We start from the raw sequence: 22,745 nt of genomic DNA, 5'->3' as shown, positions 1-22,745 counted from the left end.
GATCATTTTAAGTTAAAAGTGTCGAACCTTAACTTTGATTAGCTGCATGAGCCGTGTTAGTCAACTATTTCATTGAGGAAACAGAAAAATCAGTTACCTTTTTGTTTCATGTTTCTTGATCAATTTCACCAATTGCAATTACCTTTAAACAATTTTCTCAATACTTTCTCAATACTTTCCTAGAACAGCCCTAAGAAAGCAGGCAAGCTTAGAAGATCAAGAAACTCAGTCTGGAGCATCAACCATTTCAACAGTTACCAATTTATTTTTATATAAAAAAAAGAAATGGTAGCAATGTAGAATACAGCAATATTTCCTGTTCCACACACGCAGGTTGTGAACATTCCAAGCAATGTGTACATTTTGGAAGGAGACTAGACAAGATAATTGACCAAAACGTTACTGAACACGGGAAGATTTTTTTTCTTTAAAAAGGTTAAAAATTAGGTATCAATATTGTCTTTTTAATATTGCTTTCATTACTGAAGACTGAAAAAACACTTGACTTTACAGACAGTTAAAAACAAGAAGAAAAGAAGAAAGCTGCTATGGCACCGCCAGTCAGTCAAAAATCATACTTAATATTTGCATACTTGATAGCAGCATTCTCCCACAGAACCATGTGAAACTACAGGAGGAAAACATCAAAGCAAAAAAAATGTATATATATGGCAGTTTTCCATCAGTATTCAAAAACCTAGAATGAAGTTACTAAGTAGATGAACACTCACTGAGAATCAGTATGTACATTCTTGACTGTTTTCCATTCTGCTCCAATAGAATTGTCAAGTGTCAGCTCTGTGTATTCTATTTTTGGCCAAACTCAGTTTTTCCAGTTCACAGTTCACTGCATGCTTGGAATAAAGAGGGTCATTATAAATCCTTCTACACAACGAACTTTAAGTAGACAGCTGAAAATAAAATGTACTACTTGTAAACACACAAAAAAATACAAGCTCTTTTTGTTTCAAGTGAGCACTGGTTCTAAACAGATTATCTTCGGTATCTACCTCTTTCTCCTCTGTCTCTGTCCCGGTCACAAATTCTCTCTCTCTCCCTTTCCCTATCACGGCCTCTGTCACGTTCTCTGTCTCTTCTATTATCTCTAGGCCGGTCCCGTTCCCGCTCTCGATCCCTCTCTCGAGGCCTGCTTCTCCGACCGCTGACAACTGCTTGTGTGCGGCGAAGAAAGTCGTCTACCCTCATGTCATAGTCGTGCTGTGATGAAAGGACAGCTGTTTATTTTCTTTGCCAGATGAAAATTCCCTCCCTGTCCTTATCCACAGGACTGGCTGTAACTCTTGGGAAAGCCCAATATAAAAGTAATAATTAAAAACAAAACAACAACCAAAAAAAATCAACTGAAAACATGCATCCAACAGTACAAGTTTCTTCTCTCATCCTCAGGGCAGCACCATACGTCTGTATTTCTAGTGTGCATGGAGTAAGATGAGGTTCAGATGTCAGATATCAGCAAGAGACCTGAAAGCTAAACAACTTTTGAGGACAGCTGAAAATTTTTCAACAATCTACTCTAGTTTTTGATGTGCCTTTAAGAGTTATAGAGCTCTTCATTAACAGAAACATTTCTTTTTGTGCATGGCTGCATGCAATTATAGAAGGCCACATCCTTATTCAAACTGAGCCTCAACAAGGAAGTTCACAACTTGACAACTGTATGCCAATTTTAAGCAGACAGGTCAGTTTAAGACCACATTCTGATAATGTTTCACTTCTACATGACCTGGAAGAGAAGCTTTTCAACAGTACTGAAAATAACTCATAGTTTGACTAGATATCTTTCAAAGGAAAACTGTATTGTTAAGATCTGTATGGCCCAAGTCAACATGTTTCAGGTTAGGCTACCTACATCTGTACCCCAAATTCCTCCCATTTCTAATCTAGCCTGCAGACTTGCCTTCCCTTGTCTTTTTGGACACTTACTACTCGTTTGTCTCTATATCTTGCTTCATGTGGTACAGGATGATGTCCTGAGTATGGAGGGTGAGCTTGAGGTGGAGGTGCATGGTGCTGATAGTAAGGATGGTGTGGTGGCTGCTCCATACCTGGATACGGTGGCTACAAGAAAGTTAAAGGCAGTCTGTTTAATGTTCCAAAACAAAGGTATGTACATATAATGTAGCGCAGGGAATACACAGCAGAGGTTACTTTCATTCCAGTGGAAATACAAACACCCAAATACACAATTACTAGGCTGTGATCAGATATAAAAGGTTATTTCTCATAAAGCACGCATGCTTTATTGCTGCTCTACCACTTATTTTTCAGAAGTTCAGGGAATATCCTGCCTAGACCCAACCTCTTCCCATATCTACCTTAAGATGATACTGTAAGTAAACTTTTGTTACTTGATTCTGTTAACTATAATTTTTTTTTTTTTATAACAATCCATAAAATTTTTGTCCAAACTAGTAAATTCTCAGATTCTTTTCAGAGCCATGGCTACCCATACATACTGTTTTACATGAATAAGCTTACTCCGCAAGGAAAACTATTCAACAAAATGCTAGTTGATTATATTATATTATTATTAATATTTAAAACAAGGCACCTATTTGCTGTTCTACTCCACTTTAAATGATCAAGCCATTTCTTTCATATATTACTGAAGCATCTTGGCTTGCATTCCTGTTCACAAAAGAAATAGGTGGAAGCACTGGCTTTTAGGATATTTATGCAAGCATGCTTAATGGAGAGGAAAAAATGACAGGAAAATCTGGAGGTTTAGCTGTGCTTGATAAACCACTCCCAGTCTAACAACTTTGAACTTGTTCATTTCCTTCAGTTATAAGAAGTCAGAGCTCTGTCTCAACTGAGCAAAAATGAGACATGTCTCCACATCCCGCAAATCCTTTTGCTTTCACAATACACGCAAGAGCCAGAAGACTTGTTACAGCTACCCAAATCATGACCCTCACTCTAGATCATAACAAAGTAACTTGTTACAATGACTTTTCCCTCACTGGATGAAGAAGCTGAAGCTGAATTTAAGTACTTAAGTAATTAATTTCAATGTACATAACTGCAAGTACATGAATTCACATATATGCTCACCTGGACAGGGAAAGAAATGCATTTCAGTGAAGAATGCTATATAGCATGTCTTATTTTCATCATGCCATTCAGTATGCTCGGCTATTTTTCCACATGCTTCACTGCCCTACCCAAAAGCAAGCCACTGCGTAACACCTCAACATGCCATGATCCTATGCAGCAAGTCCAGTTCTGAAACATCTACTGTCTGAAAGAAAGCCCATTACTACAAATCTTTAGTTGAAGACAAAATTTTGTCACATCCTCTTGTGTGGTTTAAAAGTGAGGACCTATAGTCTCCTCTGAGCTCCCTGCAGGTTCAAGATTAGTCATATTCTCACTGCTGTACTACTAACTAGAATGACAGACTATTACTGAGAGTAAAGTAAAAATACAAATAGCTGATATAAATTACAGCAATTACAGCAGAGATACATTTTAGGAAAAGGGAAGGGTTGAGCACAGATCAGATGCACTAGGCTTCTATAGCAGGGTACAGAAAAGCCATGCTTTGCAGAAAAAGGCAAAGTTGAATAAGACACAAACCATTCCTTGCCATGGTGGTGGTGGTCCCATGTTGTGGAATTCCCTCACGTAATCATTGTAGGACTAAAATGAAAGACAGGGATATTAATATTCGACAGGAGTTCTTCAGAAGAGCTGAAAGCTGAATATAGGAAGTTCCCCCGAAATCAGCATGCACAAACTTACCCCATTTAAAAATACATCTCGTCGAACTCCTGAAAATCGTCTGTTGGGAATAAAAATTTGCAGAACTAAATACACGTTATCCATTTGGACAGGTTACCAGGACATAAAAAGAACAGCATGAACACACCTTACCTGTCTACTTCAGGATACCTGGGATCCTTTATATACCCTGTTCAAACATCAAGCAGTATTAATTTACCATTTCATGACAATCATCTTTAAATACATACTAATTAGAATCTATTCTCCAGCTATCAAATTCTAACATATTATAGGGTAACACCCATTGTATTCAGTTTCGACATAACTATAGAGAACTTACAATTTCTCATAGACAATACAAAGTAGTATAATATAGTAACAAAAATTATATTTTACATATATAATATATACACACTCATAGGAACTTGCACACAGTACAACTACGTAAAGGAATGCCTATGCAAACAAAGACTTGGAATTTTATTCAAATAAATTGGGAATGCCCACAAGCTTGAGGAATACTGTCCCCAGACAGTCACCACATGGCCATAGCTACTTAACAACTAGTAGCACTCAGTAGAATCCTACTATTCCCAGCAATTCTTAAGACCAATTTCCTAATAGGTCTTGAACAAACAGTTATACAGAACATTAAAACAAACAAGGTAAAATCACCTGGAAAAGCCTCACAGGATAAAGAACTATTACAAGTTTAGAATGTAAACTTTTTACAGCTATGCAAAATAGTGCAAAACACCAGGCATGCTTATATTACTAATAAAATAATGCCTTTGAGTTTTATTAGATTTTACATTTTTGTTCTGTACTCTAAATAAAAATAATGGTCTTGAAAAGCCAGGAAGCAGCAACACTTTTTTTTTTTTTTTCTTCAAAGAACACTAAATTTGCAGTCAAACTGGACAGATAAAAGCAGATTCTTAAGGAAGATTTAGATATCTACTACTGAAATAGTGGGATATATATTCCCAGTAACAGTAAAGCAAGATTATGCAATTACAACTGACCATTTTTTTAATATTTGCTTTCTGAAAAATAAAATCTGCAATATTACCAATGCATATATAATATATTATTGTTCTACTACCACTGCAACCACTTTCCTGGAAAGTAACAAAGTTGTTTTCCCACATTCATGATTAGACCCTCTCATAAAAGGCAGTAAAAGTTTATTTTCCCTTCCTCATGTCAAGCTTGTAAAAAATAATAATAATAGTAATAATAATAATTCTATCTGAAAATACAATTGAACATGCAACCTAAATAAACCTGATACTCAGGCAACCTCAGCTCATTTTTTCAGCTGGAAATTTCTCAAAGATTTTAATTTGACAATTACTGCATTGACAAGTAGCTTAAACTAATTCTAATGATGGATAGGCATTTCAACTAACCATATTTAAAAGTTTAAGAGAATCATGCATAAAAATTTACACAATTGTGAGATTCTTAAAAGGGCACAGTACAGAACAACTTATTTTTCACTCAAACCAGTAAAGTTAGTGCCACAGGAATTCTGCAAGAGGTGGGTTAAACCCCAAAAGCACTTAGGACAAATCCTTAGTTGTTTTTTTGTTTTGTTTTGTTTTTAAAAAGTTTTTTTTTTTTTTTTCTTTTTTATCCCAGCCACATTAGAAGGTCACATTTAGAATTTATAAGGATGCACTAGGAAACACTCGTGAACTGGCGCACAGAAATCTTCACAGTAAGATATTAACCTGGTCTTTGGTGAAACTCAGGGGGATAGTCAATCCTTGGTTTCTTCCTGCTGTTATGAATATCATAATCTTCTGGTCGACGCCTACACAAATTAGATATCAGAGATTAAACAAGGCTGTTTGGAGCACTCAGAACAGCAGAATACCTCAAAGGAATATCTTGAGCTGCCCAGAATCTCCATTTAACCATTCTGAATTCCATCTGATTCAAAACATTCCACAGCTTTAAGTATGAACTCAAGTAATACAGAACAACAATCAAATTAAATACCCCTTCCTATTTTACTTTCTGGCTACAGGTGCTTCAGTAGTTAGGAAAGGAACTCTACCCACTGGTACCTTTGTAACAAACAAAAGGTAACAATTTCATCTAAAAACAGAACTTAAGACTCATGCCTGAGCATACCTTCCACTCTACATTCTCAACTAGTCTGTTGAACAACAGAATTTACACTTCTAAGTCTAGTTAAAATAAATGGTAAAGCATATAATTACAGTCAAAAGGCACAAATGTTACTGTATTTACCAGCTATGGGGTGAAAAGGCTTATTTTTGTACATTTTAAATAAAACTGTACATTATTTATGAAATGGCTTCTTTCACTAGAGCTTGTTTAGCTAGGTAGGCCAATAATATTTCTAACAACTTATGACCTAAGCAGTTTACCAGTAACGCATTAGTGCCATTAGAACAGGAAGCTCAAGAACACTTAAGCTCCCTAATTAAAATAATTAGGGCTCTCTTCTACACAAGCCACCTTTTCTGAATGAGAACTGTTATCTGGGAATCTTATTCTCAGGGAAGAAGTTTGTTTATGAAACAGTTAAATTCCAGTCACTGTTTAATACAGAACCAAAAAACTGCCTGCTAAGGCTGCTTTGTCAAGGAACATAAACGCTAATGGGAGACTCCAATGCTAACACAGAAGTGTTTCTAAACACAAATCAGCTACACACCCGTCTCTCCCCTCCCCCAATGAACAATAAAATCACTTATGACAAAGACAAGAAATTGATATTTTCTTGTAATGCTTAACTACTGTGCAACTTGCTTGCTGGGTAACAAGCCTTCCTTTTATGAAGAGCCATTTTTCCTCCCCCTTCCCAATTTCAGTTCTTAAAGCCCACGATACCCAGTTACTAAGCTCTTTAAAATGAAAGCAGATTCTTTTCTACGAGCAAAAAACCCAAAAACCAAAACAGTTGCATCTACAGTAAAATCAGATCAAGAAAAACAAAAGCTGGTGTAAAGAATAAACATACCGCTTTCTTGTAGTTTTGAGAGTGCATTTACGACCGGTATAAAATATGATAGAAACAGTTCATATAGTAGTCCAACTACTGACTTTTAGCTGTAAGCCACATACATAAATGGAGGCCCTGGCAGGCATGAGAAGGTGTGGTGCTGTTATATGTATAGTTTGCAGTCCATTGCAAAACCTTCACTTGTATATACTTTATTGCACTGGAAACCTCTTAGCTTAACTTCACAAGCCATCTTGGTGTTCAGTCCTTTAAAGCCAAAAATAAGGGGACGCTGCCAGGTTTCCTCCTACCTACTCGTTACAGTGTCCTTTTTTTTTTTTTGTTTTGTTTGTTTTTAAGATCAAGGAAATGGGGACTCTTGTTGGGTATCTGTACCTACCACAGGATGTTTCCACAAACAGGAAACTTAACCAAAGGTTTCAGCCCAAATCATACATCAGTCTGTATGCAAAGTGGCTACACAGGGAAAAGGTGTTTGGCAGAAGGGCTAATATCAGTTCTTTGCAAAGACTTCTCCAATTCTGTAACAAGTTACACCCCCTTTTATCCTGGAAAATGATGTTAAGTTCATATAGCAGTGATCAATAACCATGTCGATCCTCTAAAAATACTTTAAGTCCACAGGTACTGCCAGCATCTGGAAAGGTTGTATATACAGACACAGCAACAGCCTGTTGGTTTGTTGCCGGGTCTCCAAGGGCCACTCGATCCCTTTTGGAAAGAACCTATTGTTTTCAGAAGCTCAGCAAGATGTGTGAATTCAGTGGTTACATGTTAGAGAATATCTGGCAATGGGGTTAACACAGCACGGTGACACAATTTGAAACAGTCCCAATAATGCTCCTCCTCTTGAATATCAAAATAAATTAAATATTTTATCCTCAAAATGAGGCGGCATCTTCTGAAAAATTATCAGTGATCCTTATAAAAGTCCCATATTTGATAAGGCTTATCCAGAGACATACCTGAAAGAAAAGGCTTTTACAAGATATTAACACATTTTTGGCATATAAATATATCCTTCTCTCCATCTAGCCTCCTCATAATAAAGCCAAGCTTACCTACAGCTAGTGTTACACATTGCATTATCTCAGTAAATTATCTAGTCTAAACTAGATGGCACTTTAAGAGCTTTTTTTTTTTTTCTGCAAAAGCAAAGATCCCCATTTTCCTCTTGAATAATGACAGACCGGGAAATCATGTGAAATCCTCAATGAAGCCACAAACTTGTCCATGCAGCTTGATTTGAGGATTTTCTCTCTTCTTTATCGCAGGGAAAGCTTTGACGAATCACATTCCTCCATCACGTTATTCTGATACATGTGCCTATTATCAGTCCAAAGAACGTTTCTAACCTTCCCACGTCCCGAACGGGGTCTCGACGAGATGGTCGTCCTCTTGATCGGGGCTGTGAGTGCATTCTTCTCTTGTGCCTCATTTTATGAATGAGTTGATACAAGTCAATACTTTCATCAGGAGGGAACAGAAGACAAAGCTGGGTTCCACATTCCGGCTCAATTTCCTACAATTAGTTAGAAGTTCAGTAGCGGTTTATAAACCAAGATAAGAAACTCTCCTCAATTACATTAACAATACATATTTAAACCAAAAAATCCCCTAAAAACAAAACAAACTTAGATCTCAGCATCACCAGAGACAAAGCAACATTCACTTACATTACCTTCCACTCTTTAAAAATGAACTACTTAAAATTTTCATAAAATAGTCCAACTCTCAGGGCAACCATATCTTCCCATAAGGCATCCAGGCCACATCACTGTTTTACTACAATATCAGAGGACTGTATTTCACCATAAAGAAAATGATCACCTATTACAGACAGAAAAGCAACACATGTAGAAGGAAAAAAATCCATCCTAGCTTCACATAAAAATCCACGGCCTGATAAAATTGACTATTACCACTCAAAAAAGAGTTAGTCAGTCAGTGATTGACAGATCCATGAAAGTACTAGATCAACACATGGCAGCAGTCAGAACAAGCAAATCACACATCAGGATTATTAGGGAAGAAAAAGAGAACAAGAAAATCATTAAAATCATTATACCACACTGAAAGTTCTGGTGTAGTTCTGATCCCTTCATCTTTACAAAAAGAAAAATAAAGGCAGGGGTACAGGGACAGTAGAGCTGGGAAAATATCAAAGGATGTGATGTGGATAACTGCACAAGTAGAACAATCCTTATACTGAATGACTGAACAGGTTGTGACTGTTCAGACTAAGAAAAAAGGAGAAATCTTTGGGGTATGGAGGACAATAGCTACAAGAGGAGAGTGACACTGAGTTGCCTGGAGGAGAGGGACAGGAACTTGTTGACCACCTCTTCTGGTACAAAAACCTGGGACTATTAAATGAAGATAGCAGGAAACAGCTGTAAAACAATTGAAGAAAGTGTTTTCTTCAGCCTGGTGACTAGCAGGCCTGAGGAGCGTCCTGGGAAGTATGCTGTAGATATAAAAATCTCACATGAGTTCTAAGGGTAAGAGTACACATCCTCAGAGTAGAGATCCACTGGGGGTTACACAAAACGTAGATGGATAAATGACAATCACTTCAAGAAATAACCCAAGTTGAAAAGCTAGAAAAGCAAACATCAGACAATGCTTGTCCAGTACCTAACAGTATAGCAATATTATGAAAAACTAAAAACTCACATCTAGATTGCAACTCTGTAGCAAAGTGCACAAAACATAAAATAGATATATATTTTACCTTGATCATTTAAGAAAAACAAATACTTTTTTTTGTTGTTTTTTAAAGATCCCACTGAATTTGAACAAGACAGAAGATACTATTTTACTTCTACTACCCCCCAAAGTAAACATGCCTATGAGCAAAAAAAAAAAAACAAAAAAACCACACAACACATGAAGTATACATTTTTCCCTTCAGTATGAGTGACTATGCAACTTCCATCTTGCCTCTGGAAAGCAGAATCCATTATTTTAAATCAAGGTTGGGTTTCTCAATTTCAGCAGCAACATGCCTGCACTCTTATGTCTGACAAGACAAAAAGCCAACCCACTAACCATTTACTAGCATATGTTTTATTACGCTAGAGACTATGCCCTAAGATAAACAGGAGAAAGGAAAAACACAGTGAAGAACACAGCTGGAAATACCAGAACTGGTTCTTAAAAAAACTGATGCTATACAGGTTTGCACACCATACAATCCATGACATATTACATTTCAATCTCAAAATATCAGTTCTGAAGCAAACATTGTTTACCACAAAGAAGAACATGGGCACGCTTTGGTCTTCTTTTTCCTTCTTCCCTAACAGCATCAGAAATAAGATGAATGCCTTTGTCACAGTACTCTAACAATGAGTAAGTGATCTAAAGAGATTCCAGATCTTCTATACGTACAAACTAAGCAAGCACTAGAAGAAGCAAATTATTAAACAAAAAACAAGCCAAAACAAAAAACAGCATTAACAAACCTGTCCATCACGTCCAATCTTGACTGGCTTATGTTCATTCCAAGGATTGGTCAGATGAGCAGACTTAGTGAACGGCAATTCACGCCTAAATATGCAAGTAGTATTATTTGCAGTTTTGCCCTCATATTTTTACTTTTAAATAATAACTCGTACAATACGACACAGCATAATGAATAATTCTGTTAATCTTCATACTGGTAGGTCTCTGAATGAATGTATTAGTACCAGAAGAATTGAAGATTTCACATAGTATAGTCCATCCCATGACAGCCTATTTAATACTGGAATAAGTCCATCTCATTAAATAAATCCTTGTCTTTGTAAAATATTGAGGTTGTGCAATAATAAACAAGTACAATCTGAATATGCTGACCAGTCTCTATGAGACACGGTATCTTCATATAACAATGTCACTGAAATAAAATCCAGGATGCCCCATCCTTGGAGGCATTCAAAGCCAGGCTGGATGTGGCTCTGGGTAGCCTGGGCTGGTGGTTGGCAACCCTGCAGATAGCAGTGGGGGTGAAACCAGAGGATCATTGTGGTCCTTTTCAACACAGGCCATTCTATGATTCTATCATCTTACTGTCAAGCTAAAATATCTTTGACATTAGAGTAGATAACTTCCCAAGGTTCTTTCCAACTTCAATTTTCCTATAATTACAAGTGAAAACTCCTCCACGTTTATTCTTTCTGCCTGTACCAAAGCTCATGCAACTGTGCACTAAAACTTATGGGACCAATACAGCTTGTTTTCTTCAGACTTGTAACTTTTTCAGTTTTACTCAATTATAGAAATGAACATACTGCTCACACCCTATATATAATGCAAGTGTCTCTACTTATATTATTTTAGAACACTAGCATTTCCCTTCTTCAGCCAGATGACGTACATCAGATGAACACAGAAAAAACCATTCTGCAAGGATGGCTGTTTGCCACAGCTGTCTACCAAGCAATCAGTTGCTTCTCATCAAGAACTTCAGAATATACTTTCCTAGTTTCAGGGTTAGAGTTCAGTGAAAGTGAACTCAAGTGTTAAAAATCTCTAAGCTAATTAATGGACAACAAAAAATATTTGTATATCAGGTACAGATCTGAGTACCACACTCAATAACATAGGGCATGGGTACATGAAGGATGAAAAATAGATCTATTTATTATCATAAATAAATGATATAACAACCTATTTGTTAATAAACAGAAACATAAATGAACAATTATTTACCTACAAATCCAGTCAATTTTAAAGACACCTCCCAACATTTTTGCATTCATTCCTGCAGGCAACACCCAGTGTATAGGTGATCCTCCATGATGGGATTCTGAAGACAGTCTTGCAAATCCTAGGGATTTCACATCAGTTGTAACAACAGAAAAGCTATTACACAAAATGTCACTTTCACTTACCTTACTAAAGCTTATCTCCCTTACCTTGGAATTTGCCACTCTCTCTTACAGAAAATATCAAAATGACACTCCTTGCTGATCTAAATGCAGCATTAAGTTTCTTTTCGTTCACTGGAAGGGTTGACCATACTCCCTAAAACAAAACAATTCCCAACCCATCACCAGAAGAGTTAATGTGAAGTAGTTCCGCTGACAGAAGATTTCAAGTACATAGCTTAGGTGAAGAAAACAAGACCAAGCTAGTGTTCAGGGATAAAAGGGTAATCAAAAGAGAACAGTATTTTTAACATTAATTCTTTCGGAAAACACTTTTAGCCTGTCTCATGATAAAACTTTTGGAACAATGTAGATGCATTGACAACTTATAAGGTTTCATTTGTAATTACAACAGATTGATGATTACATCTGTCTTCAGGATTTTTAAGTTGTGTTTTAAGTAATCTTGGGAGTTGATGGGTTTTTTTTTTGGTTTTTTTTTTTTAAGAAAACACATATTAGGGGGAAAAAAAGCAGCATCTATGAAGAATGCTCCAAAAGTAATGCCTCCTATTTTATGATGTTGACCCACAACATCAGAGGCAGCAGAGACTGAACGTTCCCACCAATATCCCATTATATTTTGTTGCTGTGCAACACACAGCAGCAGAGGGACAGTCTGACAAAATGCTGTCTGACAGAACAGCATAGGAAGCTAAGGTTTGTTATAAATTTCTCCATGCACAAAAAATGGTGCTCTTTGACATTCATCAACGCTTGCTGAACATTGATGGAGACCAAACAGTAGCCGTGAGCACACTGAGATGCTGGGTGATGCATTTCAGAAGTGGCAACAGTAGGTCACCTCTGCTGGCACAGATCTGGATGAGAACAGCATGCAGGCTTCTGTTCATTGGTGGCAAAAATGCATAGCTAATGGCTGTGACTGTGTTGAAAAAAAACAGATTTTTCAGCTGAGCATTTGCTCTATTAAATAGTACTATTGTGCTCTGAGGTAGTTTCCATAGAAATAAACAGGAGGCATTAATTTCAGAAAGACCTCTATAAACAAAAGGTGGACAGGCAGACTTGAATGACCCTGTTGGCATGATAGCGTAGCAGAGGCTATCTTGCAGGCTTTGAAGTTCTTTTACCAAACGGACAGATATCAAAGACACCAGATCAACATTTCAAACTAGCAACACGACTCAAAATAGTTTGTTCAGCATCCCACATCTTCACTGGCTAATTCCTACTTTTTACCTTCCACCAGACACGTGTGCAGCCATGTGCAGAAAAACCCTCAACCTGCTTTTAGGCAACTGAGCTGTAAAATAGCCAGTTCGCTGCACTAATTTTTCAGCAACACCAGCTCCCCATTTCATTCCTCAGAACGAGTTCAGAAGAGAAGCTTATGCTTGCTTAATATGCTCAAGCGTCAGCCTCAGAATATTTTCTAGTAGATAAAGAAACTGGTCTTCAACAAAAACAAAGGACAGGAAGTAATACATTTTTAGGTACTACACTGTGCTCAATTACTGCTCATCTGACCTTATGACAAGCCAATTCATTGGAATAGTCACCAGAAAACTATTTGTTTTCTTAATCACTTTTAGTCAGATGCTCATTGTTTCTTCTTACATTGGCTACACAAAAGTCAACTTAAAAATACTGTGAATCACACAACATTAAATACTTACGCATCCTTTCTGTTCTGCTTCTGTAACACAACTAAGCATTGCCTTTACGGCAACTGATGGATACAGACAGAACAGCAGGTAATATCACACTGCCAAGATTTCACAGAGGAAATCCAGAGAAACAAGAAACCCTACACTCCAATAAGGAACACATGTACAATTCCACTCAATGAACTTCTGCCCTTAAGAAAGCAGCAGCCAGGGTGGCAGATCACCCATCCAAACTATTTCTACTAGCAGCTTCTCAACAGTGCTGTGCCCAGGCAAAAAAAAAAAAAAAAAAAATCTGCACACTACAGATTCCAAAAGCCCAGCATCACCAAAGATCCCACGTTCTCACGAATTATCCTGTACCATGTATAAGACTTATCTGATCACAGAGAAAGATCTAACACAAAGTGAAAATCGCAAAGTAGCATAACAGCAAAAATGGAAAGCTCCCTCAAAATTAACAGAACCAGGAGACCCACAGTGCTGGATTTATTCCAGAACCACTTGCCCTAAACCATATTCTAGTAACAGCTACTACAATAACTTTATTTTTTTTAAATAAAAACAGCTTTTCAAAAAAGACAAAATCATTTTCCAGAACATCCGAAACAAATTCAATGTACTGATTACAAGGACTGTTCTAAATTCTTTTCAATAACTAGAACTTAGCATCTAGTATGGAAAAATAACAACACCGTATATATTCACTGTATTTCACAATTGGTCACCTTAAAGTGATCAGACTTACAGAAGAATATTGTAGATTCACTCAGAACATACCATAAGGCTAAAGTACCTCAGCGAGGCATCGAGCAAAGGAGACTAGCTTTCAAAACTTTCTCGAACCAGCTATCCACTGGTTACCATTCCCTCAACATTTTCAGAGTCAGATTAAACTCCAGTCTTCATTCACTCATGGCTTAAGGCCCCTTTTTAATTTTATCAAGAACAGTGACAGATGGCCTAGAAACTTCTCTGGGTTACCGTGGAAGCAAAGTTTGCTAACCCTAAAGAATCAGGGAGCAATACATTTCATCATCACCTCTACCAAGATCTGAGTAATTAAAAAAAGCATGCAGATACCAGTATGTTTTTTTTTTTTCTTTTTTATCAGTAAGCTCTATCTGAATATACTCAACGTGATCAGTTTCAAGAAAAATTAACATACCTTAGCTTTAGCAAGTGAAACGTTTTCATGGTTATTACTCTTGATGAGAAAAAATCTTGCATCTTGGAGAATGTATTTAAGTTTACTTGTTTGGTCTGAAAAAAAAAGTGTAAAGTAAGTTCAACTGTAAAAATTCAGTTTTCAAAAATGTTGCTGTAAGTGTAGATAGTTATTTGCCTCCTTTGAAATAGACTGTATCCCACCCAATTCCTACCTACGTATCAAAACAGTCAACCACCCAACTTCAAATTTGAAATCTAAGCTGTATAGTACAAAACGCCAAGGGAAATCAAACTAAATCTTAAGATATTCAAATAAAGAAAAAACTAAAATTAGCAGGATTCAGTGATGTTCCGATATATAGAACTTATTTCCTTCCTTGAGACTCCAAGAATGAATATCAGGAAACATACATATCAACATTAATCTTCCAACAAATATTACTGATACAGTCCTCTTTTTACATGGAAGCACTTTCTTGCTTTGATGCTTCTGTGAGGAGGAAAAAAGGCTGAAATTTTTGCATTACATTCTCAACACATGCAAAATTAGCTCAAGATTTGCTCGCTATGCTCACCGTTATGGGCTCAAAATGCTTTATATCGGAACATTACTATTTACACATAATTTAATGAACAGAGACAATGGCTTGCTGTGGGGCATGCATTAAAAAATTCAAATTTAAATGATACCTTTTTGGACAGCACGAACGGAAGATGATAATTTCTCATGCTTCTTTTCTGAACCTGTGTTTAGCCAAAGTACATTTTGTTCAGATTGAGCCTTAATAGAGATAATATACAATTTCTACAGCCTTGTCACATACAATTTTCATTCATGACAAATTATGCTTTCTGGCGCGCACCCACACACACAAAAAGATACTGTTCCATGTGCACGAGTGTTTGTTTGTTTGTTTTAATTGTTTGGTTGGTTTTGGGTTGTTTGGTTTGGGTTTGTTTTTTAAAATAGTATTTGAACAGTTTCCTACTCAGAAAACTAGTCACTGAATCATCATCTTCCAAGTTTTAAAAAAAAGTGAAAATTCCACTTAAGCAACAGAATAGCATTAAAGTAACAAGAAAGCCCACATTCCCCCCCCCACCTCCCTGAAAGGTACCCACACACAACATGCCAGAAGTCAATATTAAATTATACAAAGCTACATACCCCATAAATCTCTACAGCCAGTTATATTTATTTCAGACTACTCATTAAGATTTGATGCAAGTCAGGACAACAAGCAATAAAAGGAAAGAATACCTGCATAGGATTCGGACGCAGAACTTCCACTTCTATCAAAAACAATTGGAGAGATACCTCTAGCTCTCTTCCTTTCCTTCTTTTTCTCATCTGAAGAAAAAGATACCAAATAATAGCAACATTTTAATCATTATGCAACAGGCAAAGTTCAGATGCAAAGTACTGAAATAAGCAAACCACTCATAACGGTGAAGTTAGCACTTAGCTTACACATTAAAATCCTAATTGCTGCATCCAAAGCAGCATTTGCTTCTTTTGCACATGCAAAAGCTTTTAATTCACAAAAAAGACAAATGCCACAAACCTAAAAATTGCATACAAAGTTGAAAGACAGAATTGATCTCCTAGGTGTTCTAGTAAGGGTGGTTTAATTCTTCTCTTCAGCCTTCAGCAAAACTTACAGAGCACAAACTCTGACAGTGACATGGGCTTGCTTGCTCAAAGCTTAACAAAATGTCAAGTATGAAAACAAAACACTGTAGCACTCTAGAAAAAGGTTATACTACAAACCTTTTCAGAACAACTATTACATATTTACTTGTCTTTAGGTTACACACTTCTGTTCAATAATTCCAAATAACAAAGCTGAATCAAAACACAGATGTTAAGCAGGAAGACTGCCTATGAAGACTTTAGATCAGGAAGCTAAACAAGAGGAAACTCAACAATACAGTAAGCTTCTTTCTTCTAAGAAAAATTTAAACTGTACTGAAGTTTCTCCACTCTACAGCAATTACAATAGAGATAACCTTTCTCAAGGCTTACTCGATAAAAATCCTTGATGTCTGCAAATATAAAATCAACTAAGGGAAAGAATGTTCAGAGAATACTCAGAAAGTAAGTTTGCTCCTGCTTCCCAGGACGTAAATCCTCCAAACAATGCAGGATTTATGTCATTAACATTTCCTATCTGTAACTCAGCACCAGTTACACTAAACAACTGAGAAGCATTTGTTTCTAGTTTTTGCTCAAAACTTCTCTTATTCTAAGTTTGTCTTAATAGCTAATAATTTCAACTCACATTCAAACTTGCTGTACAGAAGGCAGACATTGCTCAACTACCTAACATCATACCTTCTCTGGTGAAGACAGTGCTTCAACTGCACCAGTTTACCTGGTACTCATCTACATGAATATATAACAGCTTATCTCCAGTAAGACGAATTGCATGGGAAATTAAGCCATAACGAAGATATTAACTAAGAAACTACTAACTATGAAAAAACACTAACATCTCAAAGCACTAAACAACAAGGTCCAAGCAATCAAGAATATGAATCTTCAGCATGAAAATCCTGGTATCTGCAAGTACTAGTATAATGAGAAATCACTTCCTAGTAGGATTCTTCTTTCCCTACAATATTTCAATATTAAGATCTTATTGACTCATGTTGCTGAAGATTACTTTACACACATTCATTAAACTGTATCCTACAGTTAGCTACACTCTCAATGGCGAGGTGTTTCAGATCAGGATGTTAAATGTCACCTACCTGATTCATCTGAACCAGAAGCAGATCTGACTGACCCGTCTGTGAAAGAGGCAGATTCAGAATCAGAATCGCTGGCTTCACTTCGCGTGTCATAGTCATTTCCTTCCTTCTGATCTCTCTCATCCTGTTCATACTCTTCTTCATCCTCTTCCCCATCTTCTTCCACTTCTTCATCCTCCTCCCCTTCATCATCATCTTCTTCTTCCATTCCTTCCTCCTCGTTTTCTGTATTGCCTTGTTCAGAAGAGCCACTGCTACCAGTCTCATGGTCTGAACAATATTCCTCAGAGTTAACCTCTTCTTTAGAAGAATGGCTGGATCTGCTTGGTCTTCTATCCACATCATGTCTGATTCTCTGATGTTTAAAGAAAAAGCGAATCAGTGGTCACATAACATTGTTAGGATGCACACACAGTCCTAAGAGAACGTGCCTTATAAAAGTCTCAGTCGCTTTATTTATAAGGCAGCAAGAACATTTAATACCTCTGAACCATCTGGTGTGGAAGACTTTGCCCTTCTGTCAATATCCCTCTTCCTCAGACAAGTCTTTTCTGGTTGTCCTTTATAAGGATCCCTGGAACTGCTTGACACGCGTGTTTTTCGATCACCATCTGGGCGTCTGTTTCTATCAGACCTCTGGTACTCCTCATTCTTGTATTCTGATACTGGCTTTCCTTTTGTAGTCACTATTCTCTTGTTATTGCTAACTGATGAACTAGGAGGCTTTGGCATCATCTGCCTCGATGAATGCACAGAAGGTTTTTGTCTCTTGCTTTCAACGTTTTCCAACCTGTCACTTTTCCTTTTTGATCCTTAAATAAGAAGAGATAACAAGCTCACTGTTATTTTGTATAACAAACGTGAACCTCTACAGATACTCCTGCTTTCTCTACTTTTGGAAAATGCCCTGTTGTAAGGGCACGCACTCAGTTGTAAGTTCAGTAACAACATTCAGAAAGGTTTGTTCAGAACAGCTGATGCTGTAAAACTTGAATAACACTTTAAAAGAGCAACTAATCCCTTAGGTTTTGGTAGGTGTTTTCTAAACATCATATATAGGAACATTAAGCAAATGCTTATGACATTGCCCTAAAGCCGTATTAACAACTGAGCTAGAACAAGACTTGTGGACCCTTGCTCCATTTCACTTCATTAAAGCAAATAGTACAGACTTTTCTAACTGCAAATACACTCACGACACTGCAGATTCCACAATTACTTCTGAGGCAAAAGGTAACAGAGTTAAATCTTGTTTGGAAGGCCAAGTGAAAGAGCAAATCCCCTCGGAAGACTTTTTGGACTCCTTAGCTCTTTGAATCAGGTTCTAACCTGTTACTCAAAGACTTCATCCTAGTAAGACAGACAATTTTTTTTCTTTTTACATCTTTTACGTAAGACATCCACTACAAAAGTCACCTACCCTTTTTCTCACTTTTATCTTGCTCACTGTCTGGGTTATATAACTCATCATCTTGGTCAGGAGCATCAGTTAAAATGTCATCCAGAACATTTAGTTCACCATCTGAAAACAAAAAAGTTAAGAACAACTATAAAAAGTCTGAAGACACAAACTACAGTAAAACTACTATTTAGAAAACAGAACATTTCCTTTACAGATCTGCCACATAGCAAAAATTAAAGTTCTCTCGATTTTGTTCTTTCCAAAATTTTGCTTAGATTGAGTAAAACCAATAGAAGAATTAAAGCATGCCACGGGATGCATTTAGGTCTCTGAATAAGGTCCAGCTTGGCTCCTCACACCACACTTTGCAGGAAAGCTGACCTATAAATGGAAGCTTAATAAATAAGCCTGTACAAAATTTGAAAAATAAAACAAAAAACAGCAAGAGACTGGAATATAGTCTGAGTGCCATCAGCAAAGTGGAGGGACCTTTCTACTCCAAATTCTGAAGATCTTGCACCTTAAATTATTCCCACTGTTCTGTACTAATATTTTTGTTCTCACTGCTGTGTTAGGAAGGGAATTTTGTGATATACCTCCAAGGAAGAAGCCAAAAAAGGACAAGATAATTTAACAGAAAGAGCGTAAGCTAGGTCATCCCACTGAAGAAGTGGAAAGACAAATTTGCTGCAAAATTAATTCTGAATTGCTCTAAAAAAACTCTATAACTAATTCACTTTCAGGGCAAAAAAAAAAAAAAAAAAAAAAAGGAAAGTCCATGCTAGAAGCAGCAGATGACCACACTTTTCACACAACTTTTAAAACTTGTCACTGCTTCCAGCTGTTTCACTTTGAGTGAAACTAGAGGGATATGTGGTGATTCTGGTAAAAGGATTCATGGGATGTGAGACAGCAAATCAGTATTCTAATAACATTCGAAATAAGGCTGGACTAAGCCTTAGCACAAAAAAGGAAAATAATAGAGAAAGTATTAACTTTACTGTCTCATATTATTTCTCCTAATTTCTAAAATTTTGAGCTCTTTAACTCTTCGTTACTATCAGTGATTTTATTTTCTGCTTTAGAAAACAAAAGCAGACAAATGGCCAGGATTCTTGTGCAGGACTAAACTGGGATAAAGCAGTAAAGAAAGTCACTCCAAGTTGGACAACTTCCTTATACCAAAACCTTGAGCTGTAACACAAGATAACTTTTACAGCTCGGTATTAGAAAAAGATAACCCACATCAGAAAGAAAATTGACTTTTGTAAGCTCCTCTCTTCTATATACAACGGAATCACCATATGCTAGCTTCCCTCCTAGCACTTCTGTGCCAAGGGAATGTAGAAGTGGTCATTGAACTGCACAGCTGCTGTTGATGTTGCAAAGGAAGTGGTGCACAGAGAAGGTTACGTTTTTCAGCAGCAGCAGCATGCAAAGGACATTCAAAGGTAATGCAAAGTTACATCATAATTCTCTCAGGAGCAGACCTTTATGCTTGCAGATACTATACATCCACATACAATATTCTTGCTGTTAACAGTCAGAAATTTAAGGGACAGACTGATGGCTGTGCATGTGCTAAACAAGGGTTGCAATTTCCTGGATTGCATCATGTTCCTCCACAAAAGGCTAGGCATGTTCACAATATAAGATTTTATTACTAGAGACTGGTGAAAAATAGGTGTACTAGAATTAAACGTATCACCCATCGCAGATCACAAATACTGAAACTCAGCCTCATTTCTGTTTTAGGGAGGCAATAGCATACCTGCGTAAAAGATATTTAACCTCACTACTGAAGTTGCATTCAAAAATGTTAAAAAATTTGCCTATCAGCTGCTTCCAAAACAAATGAAAAAATAACAAAAATGTACGCAAGTCTGATGCAGACTCTCTGATAAATGCTTTCAGGATTAGGTAGGCCTGATTTACAGTCAGAACTGTAAAAAAGTACCCCAAGGAGAGAAGGAAAGGTTTCCCCACCCTTTCTGTGATGCATTTGACTCCTAAGAAATTTCCAGATGTATTTAGCAGCCTGCTGATGCAAAAAGGGCAGTGCGACCACACAGCTCCTACCCGCCACCTACGTCAGGTATACTGCCCAAATGCCTTTCATAACACAATTCCACTCACTCCACTGTCACTGTCAGCGTTCAATCAGATCAGCTAAATTATCTCAGAGAGATCAAGATAAGCATCAGGAAAAGCACAAAAAAAGAAACAGAAAAACAATAGAGGGACAGATTTCTTACAGTTCATCTCTGCTGAAGGGGGAAGGTCCACATGGGTCCATTTCACTACAGACACTCCCAACTGGGCTCTCCTGCAACTCATCTTATGTTGACTCCGGGATGTGTTGGATCCCTCCATGAACAAATTTAACTCACCTGAAACAGCAGGAAAGTAACCTGGGGAGAGTGTTTTTCCTCTGCTGGCCAAAAGAGTTAGATCTATTCAAGGAAGGGTCCAAACAAGAATCTGAATCGGCAAACAGAGGGGATAAGACCAGGCAATTTAAAACTGAAAGGGTCAGTGATGTTTATTTCCACTTTCCCTAAGCAGTGAAACAGCATTTTTCTCTTGAAAAGAGTATAAAAATAATATCACATTTATAGAAGAAACAAATTCAGTTACAAACAAATGTGCATTAACATCCACTATTAAGTTAGAATCAGCCCTTTCAGAGGGCAGAAAACTGAAAAGCAAATTAAAACACAAAACAAAAAAGCTTCTTGTCTGTTACTCATGATTTTATCACTATCAGTGATTTAAAAAAATAAAGAAAGAAAGAAAAAACATCCTAACAACAGCAACAGAAAAAGGGCAAGCCTGGCTGGAAAACATGGTTATAGGAGTTGAAATTTAGAAAGTCAATAGTAAATACTTCAATTTCACTGCTTTACTACAATGACAGCTCAAGTCTGTTTCAAAATGGATCAATTGTATCTAACCTCACTAGTTTTACAATAACAAAGGTAAGAATCAAATATCAGAAATACTTTTAGTCGTCAGCTCTAACAAAATCTAGTAGGAATTTTAAATATGATCTGTTTCATAGTAAAAGTTAAATGTAGCAAACTTTTGCCATACTGAGATATGGCCAAAGACATTTGACAGCCTGCAAGAAGGTTTATGGGAAATGTATATTCCACAGAAATCCAAAATGATGCAAACCACCCCATACCCACCAGTGATCCTTTTTCAGAAAACTGCTATAATCTGTGCTAGCCACCAGCCAGCAATCTCCTACATCTGAATTATGCTTTAATTTCTTTAAGGCCAATTTAGTGAGGAACGATGTATGTAACAGATAACATCTCAGGCACCATGCAGGTCACTTAAGTTTCCGCACAGTAAGTTTAAGACGTTCAGAATATACATTGCCCTGGAAAAAAACGCTGATTTCAAGCGTATTTACCCACAGGGCCTAGTAACCTTCAGCAGCTCCATAAAGCAGTAAAACCATTGGAAAGCACCAAAGGAATGCAATGAAAAGCACCTAATATCAATTTCTGCTTGTTGAAACGACCACAGCCCTCGACAGAAACCCCCCCAGAAAAGAACCGTGGATGTAGTTCCCAGTATAACTGCAGCAAACCAGATGCCTCCAGCTCGGAAGCGCCCACCCTAACGAGCAAGGCTCAGCTCTCTGCCCTACGCCCCACTCCCTCCCCCCACTCCCCAGTCACCTTGCCCCGGTTGGGCCCCGTCACCTCCAGCGCCTCGGTGCCCCCCGAAGCGCCCGCCCGCATGGAGGGGCCGCGCCACGTCCTCAAGTCGCCCCCAACGAGCACCTCCTGCCCCCTCCCCGCTCTTCACACGGACGCTCCCAGGGCGAAGGCCCAACACCACCAACCGAGCAGGCCCAGCGAAGGGCGGACGGCTCGGGCAGAGGACAAGCTCCCGAACCGCCCCCCGAACCCGGCGCCTAGCCGCCACCCGCAGCCCCAGGCACCTTTCTCCTCCCGGCTGTCCGCCGCCATCCCGCTCCCGCTGCTGCCGCCGCCGCGACGCGCTCAGCGCTTAAGATGGAGGCGCCCTCTCCCAGCGCGTAACAATTCCCGCTCCCCAGCATGCACCGCTTTGTTTACGCACTGAGCGGCGGCCGCCGCAGGGGGGCGGGA

General features: G+C 37.9%; 1 protein-coding gene across 4 annotated transcripts; it reads right to left on the bottom strand.

The window, feature by feature from the left end:
• Window positions 1-245: 245 nt before the first annotated feature.
• Window positions 246-22,732, bottom strand: YTHDC1 (YTH N6-methyladenosine RNA binding protein C1). Of its 4 annotated transcripts, XM_031596828.2 has the most exons (18): window positions 22,577-22,732; window positions 20,874-21,008; window positions 18,637-18,738; window positions 17,700-18,028; window positions 17,217-17,571; window positions 15,724-15,813; window positions 15,153-15,206; window positions 14,461-14,555; window positions 11,650-11,758; window positions 11,444-11,561; window positions 10,216-10,300; window positions 8,104-8,270; window positions 5,484-5,566; window positions 3,898-3,934; window positions 3,766-3,805; window positions 3,601-3,663; window positions 1,945-2,079; window positions 246-1,218 (listed from the first exon to the last, which is right to left on the bottom strand). In XM_031596828.2, the coding sequence occupies exons 1-18, from the start codon at window positions 22,602-22,604 to the stop codon at window positions 994-996; spliced, it is 2,250 nt and encodes a 749-aa protein (XP_031452688.1). In that variant the 5' UTR covers window positions 22,605-22,732; the 3' UTR covers window positions 246-993. The 4 variants fall into 4 exon arrangements, with proteins under 4 accessions (XP_031452688.1, XP_089995261.1, XP_031452689.1 ...); XM_090139135.1 differs by lacking the exon at window positions 15,153-15,206; XM_031596829.2 differs by lacking the exon at window positions 20,874-21,008.
• Between the last annotated feature and the right edge of the window lie 13 nt (window positions 22,733-22,745).

The sequence above is a fragment of the Phasianus colchicus genome, chromosome 4 (assembly GCF_987193195.1).
Source record: "Phasianus colchicus chromosome 4, bPhaCol1.hap1.1, whole genome shotgun sequence".
Classification (NCBI taxonomy): domain Eukaryota; kingdom Metazoa; phylum Chordata; class Aves; order Galliformes; family Phasianidae; genus Phasianus; species Phasianus colchicus.
The sequence above is the reverse complement of the archived record's forward strand: the minus strand, read 5'-3'. Positions and strand labels throughout refer to the sequence as shown.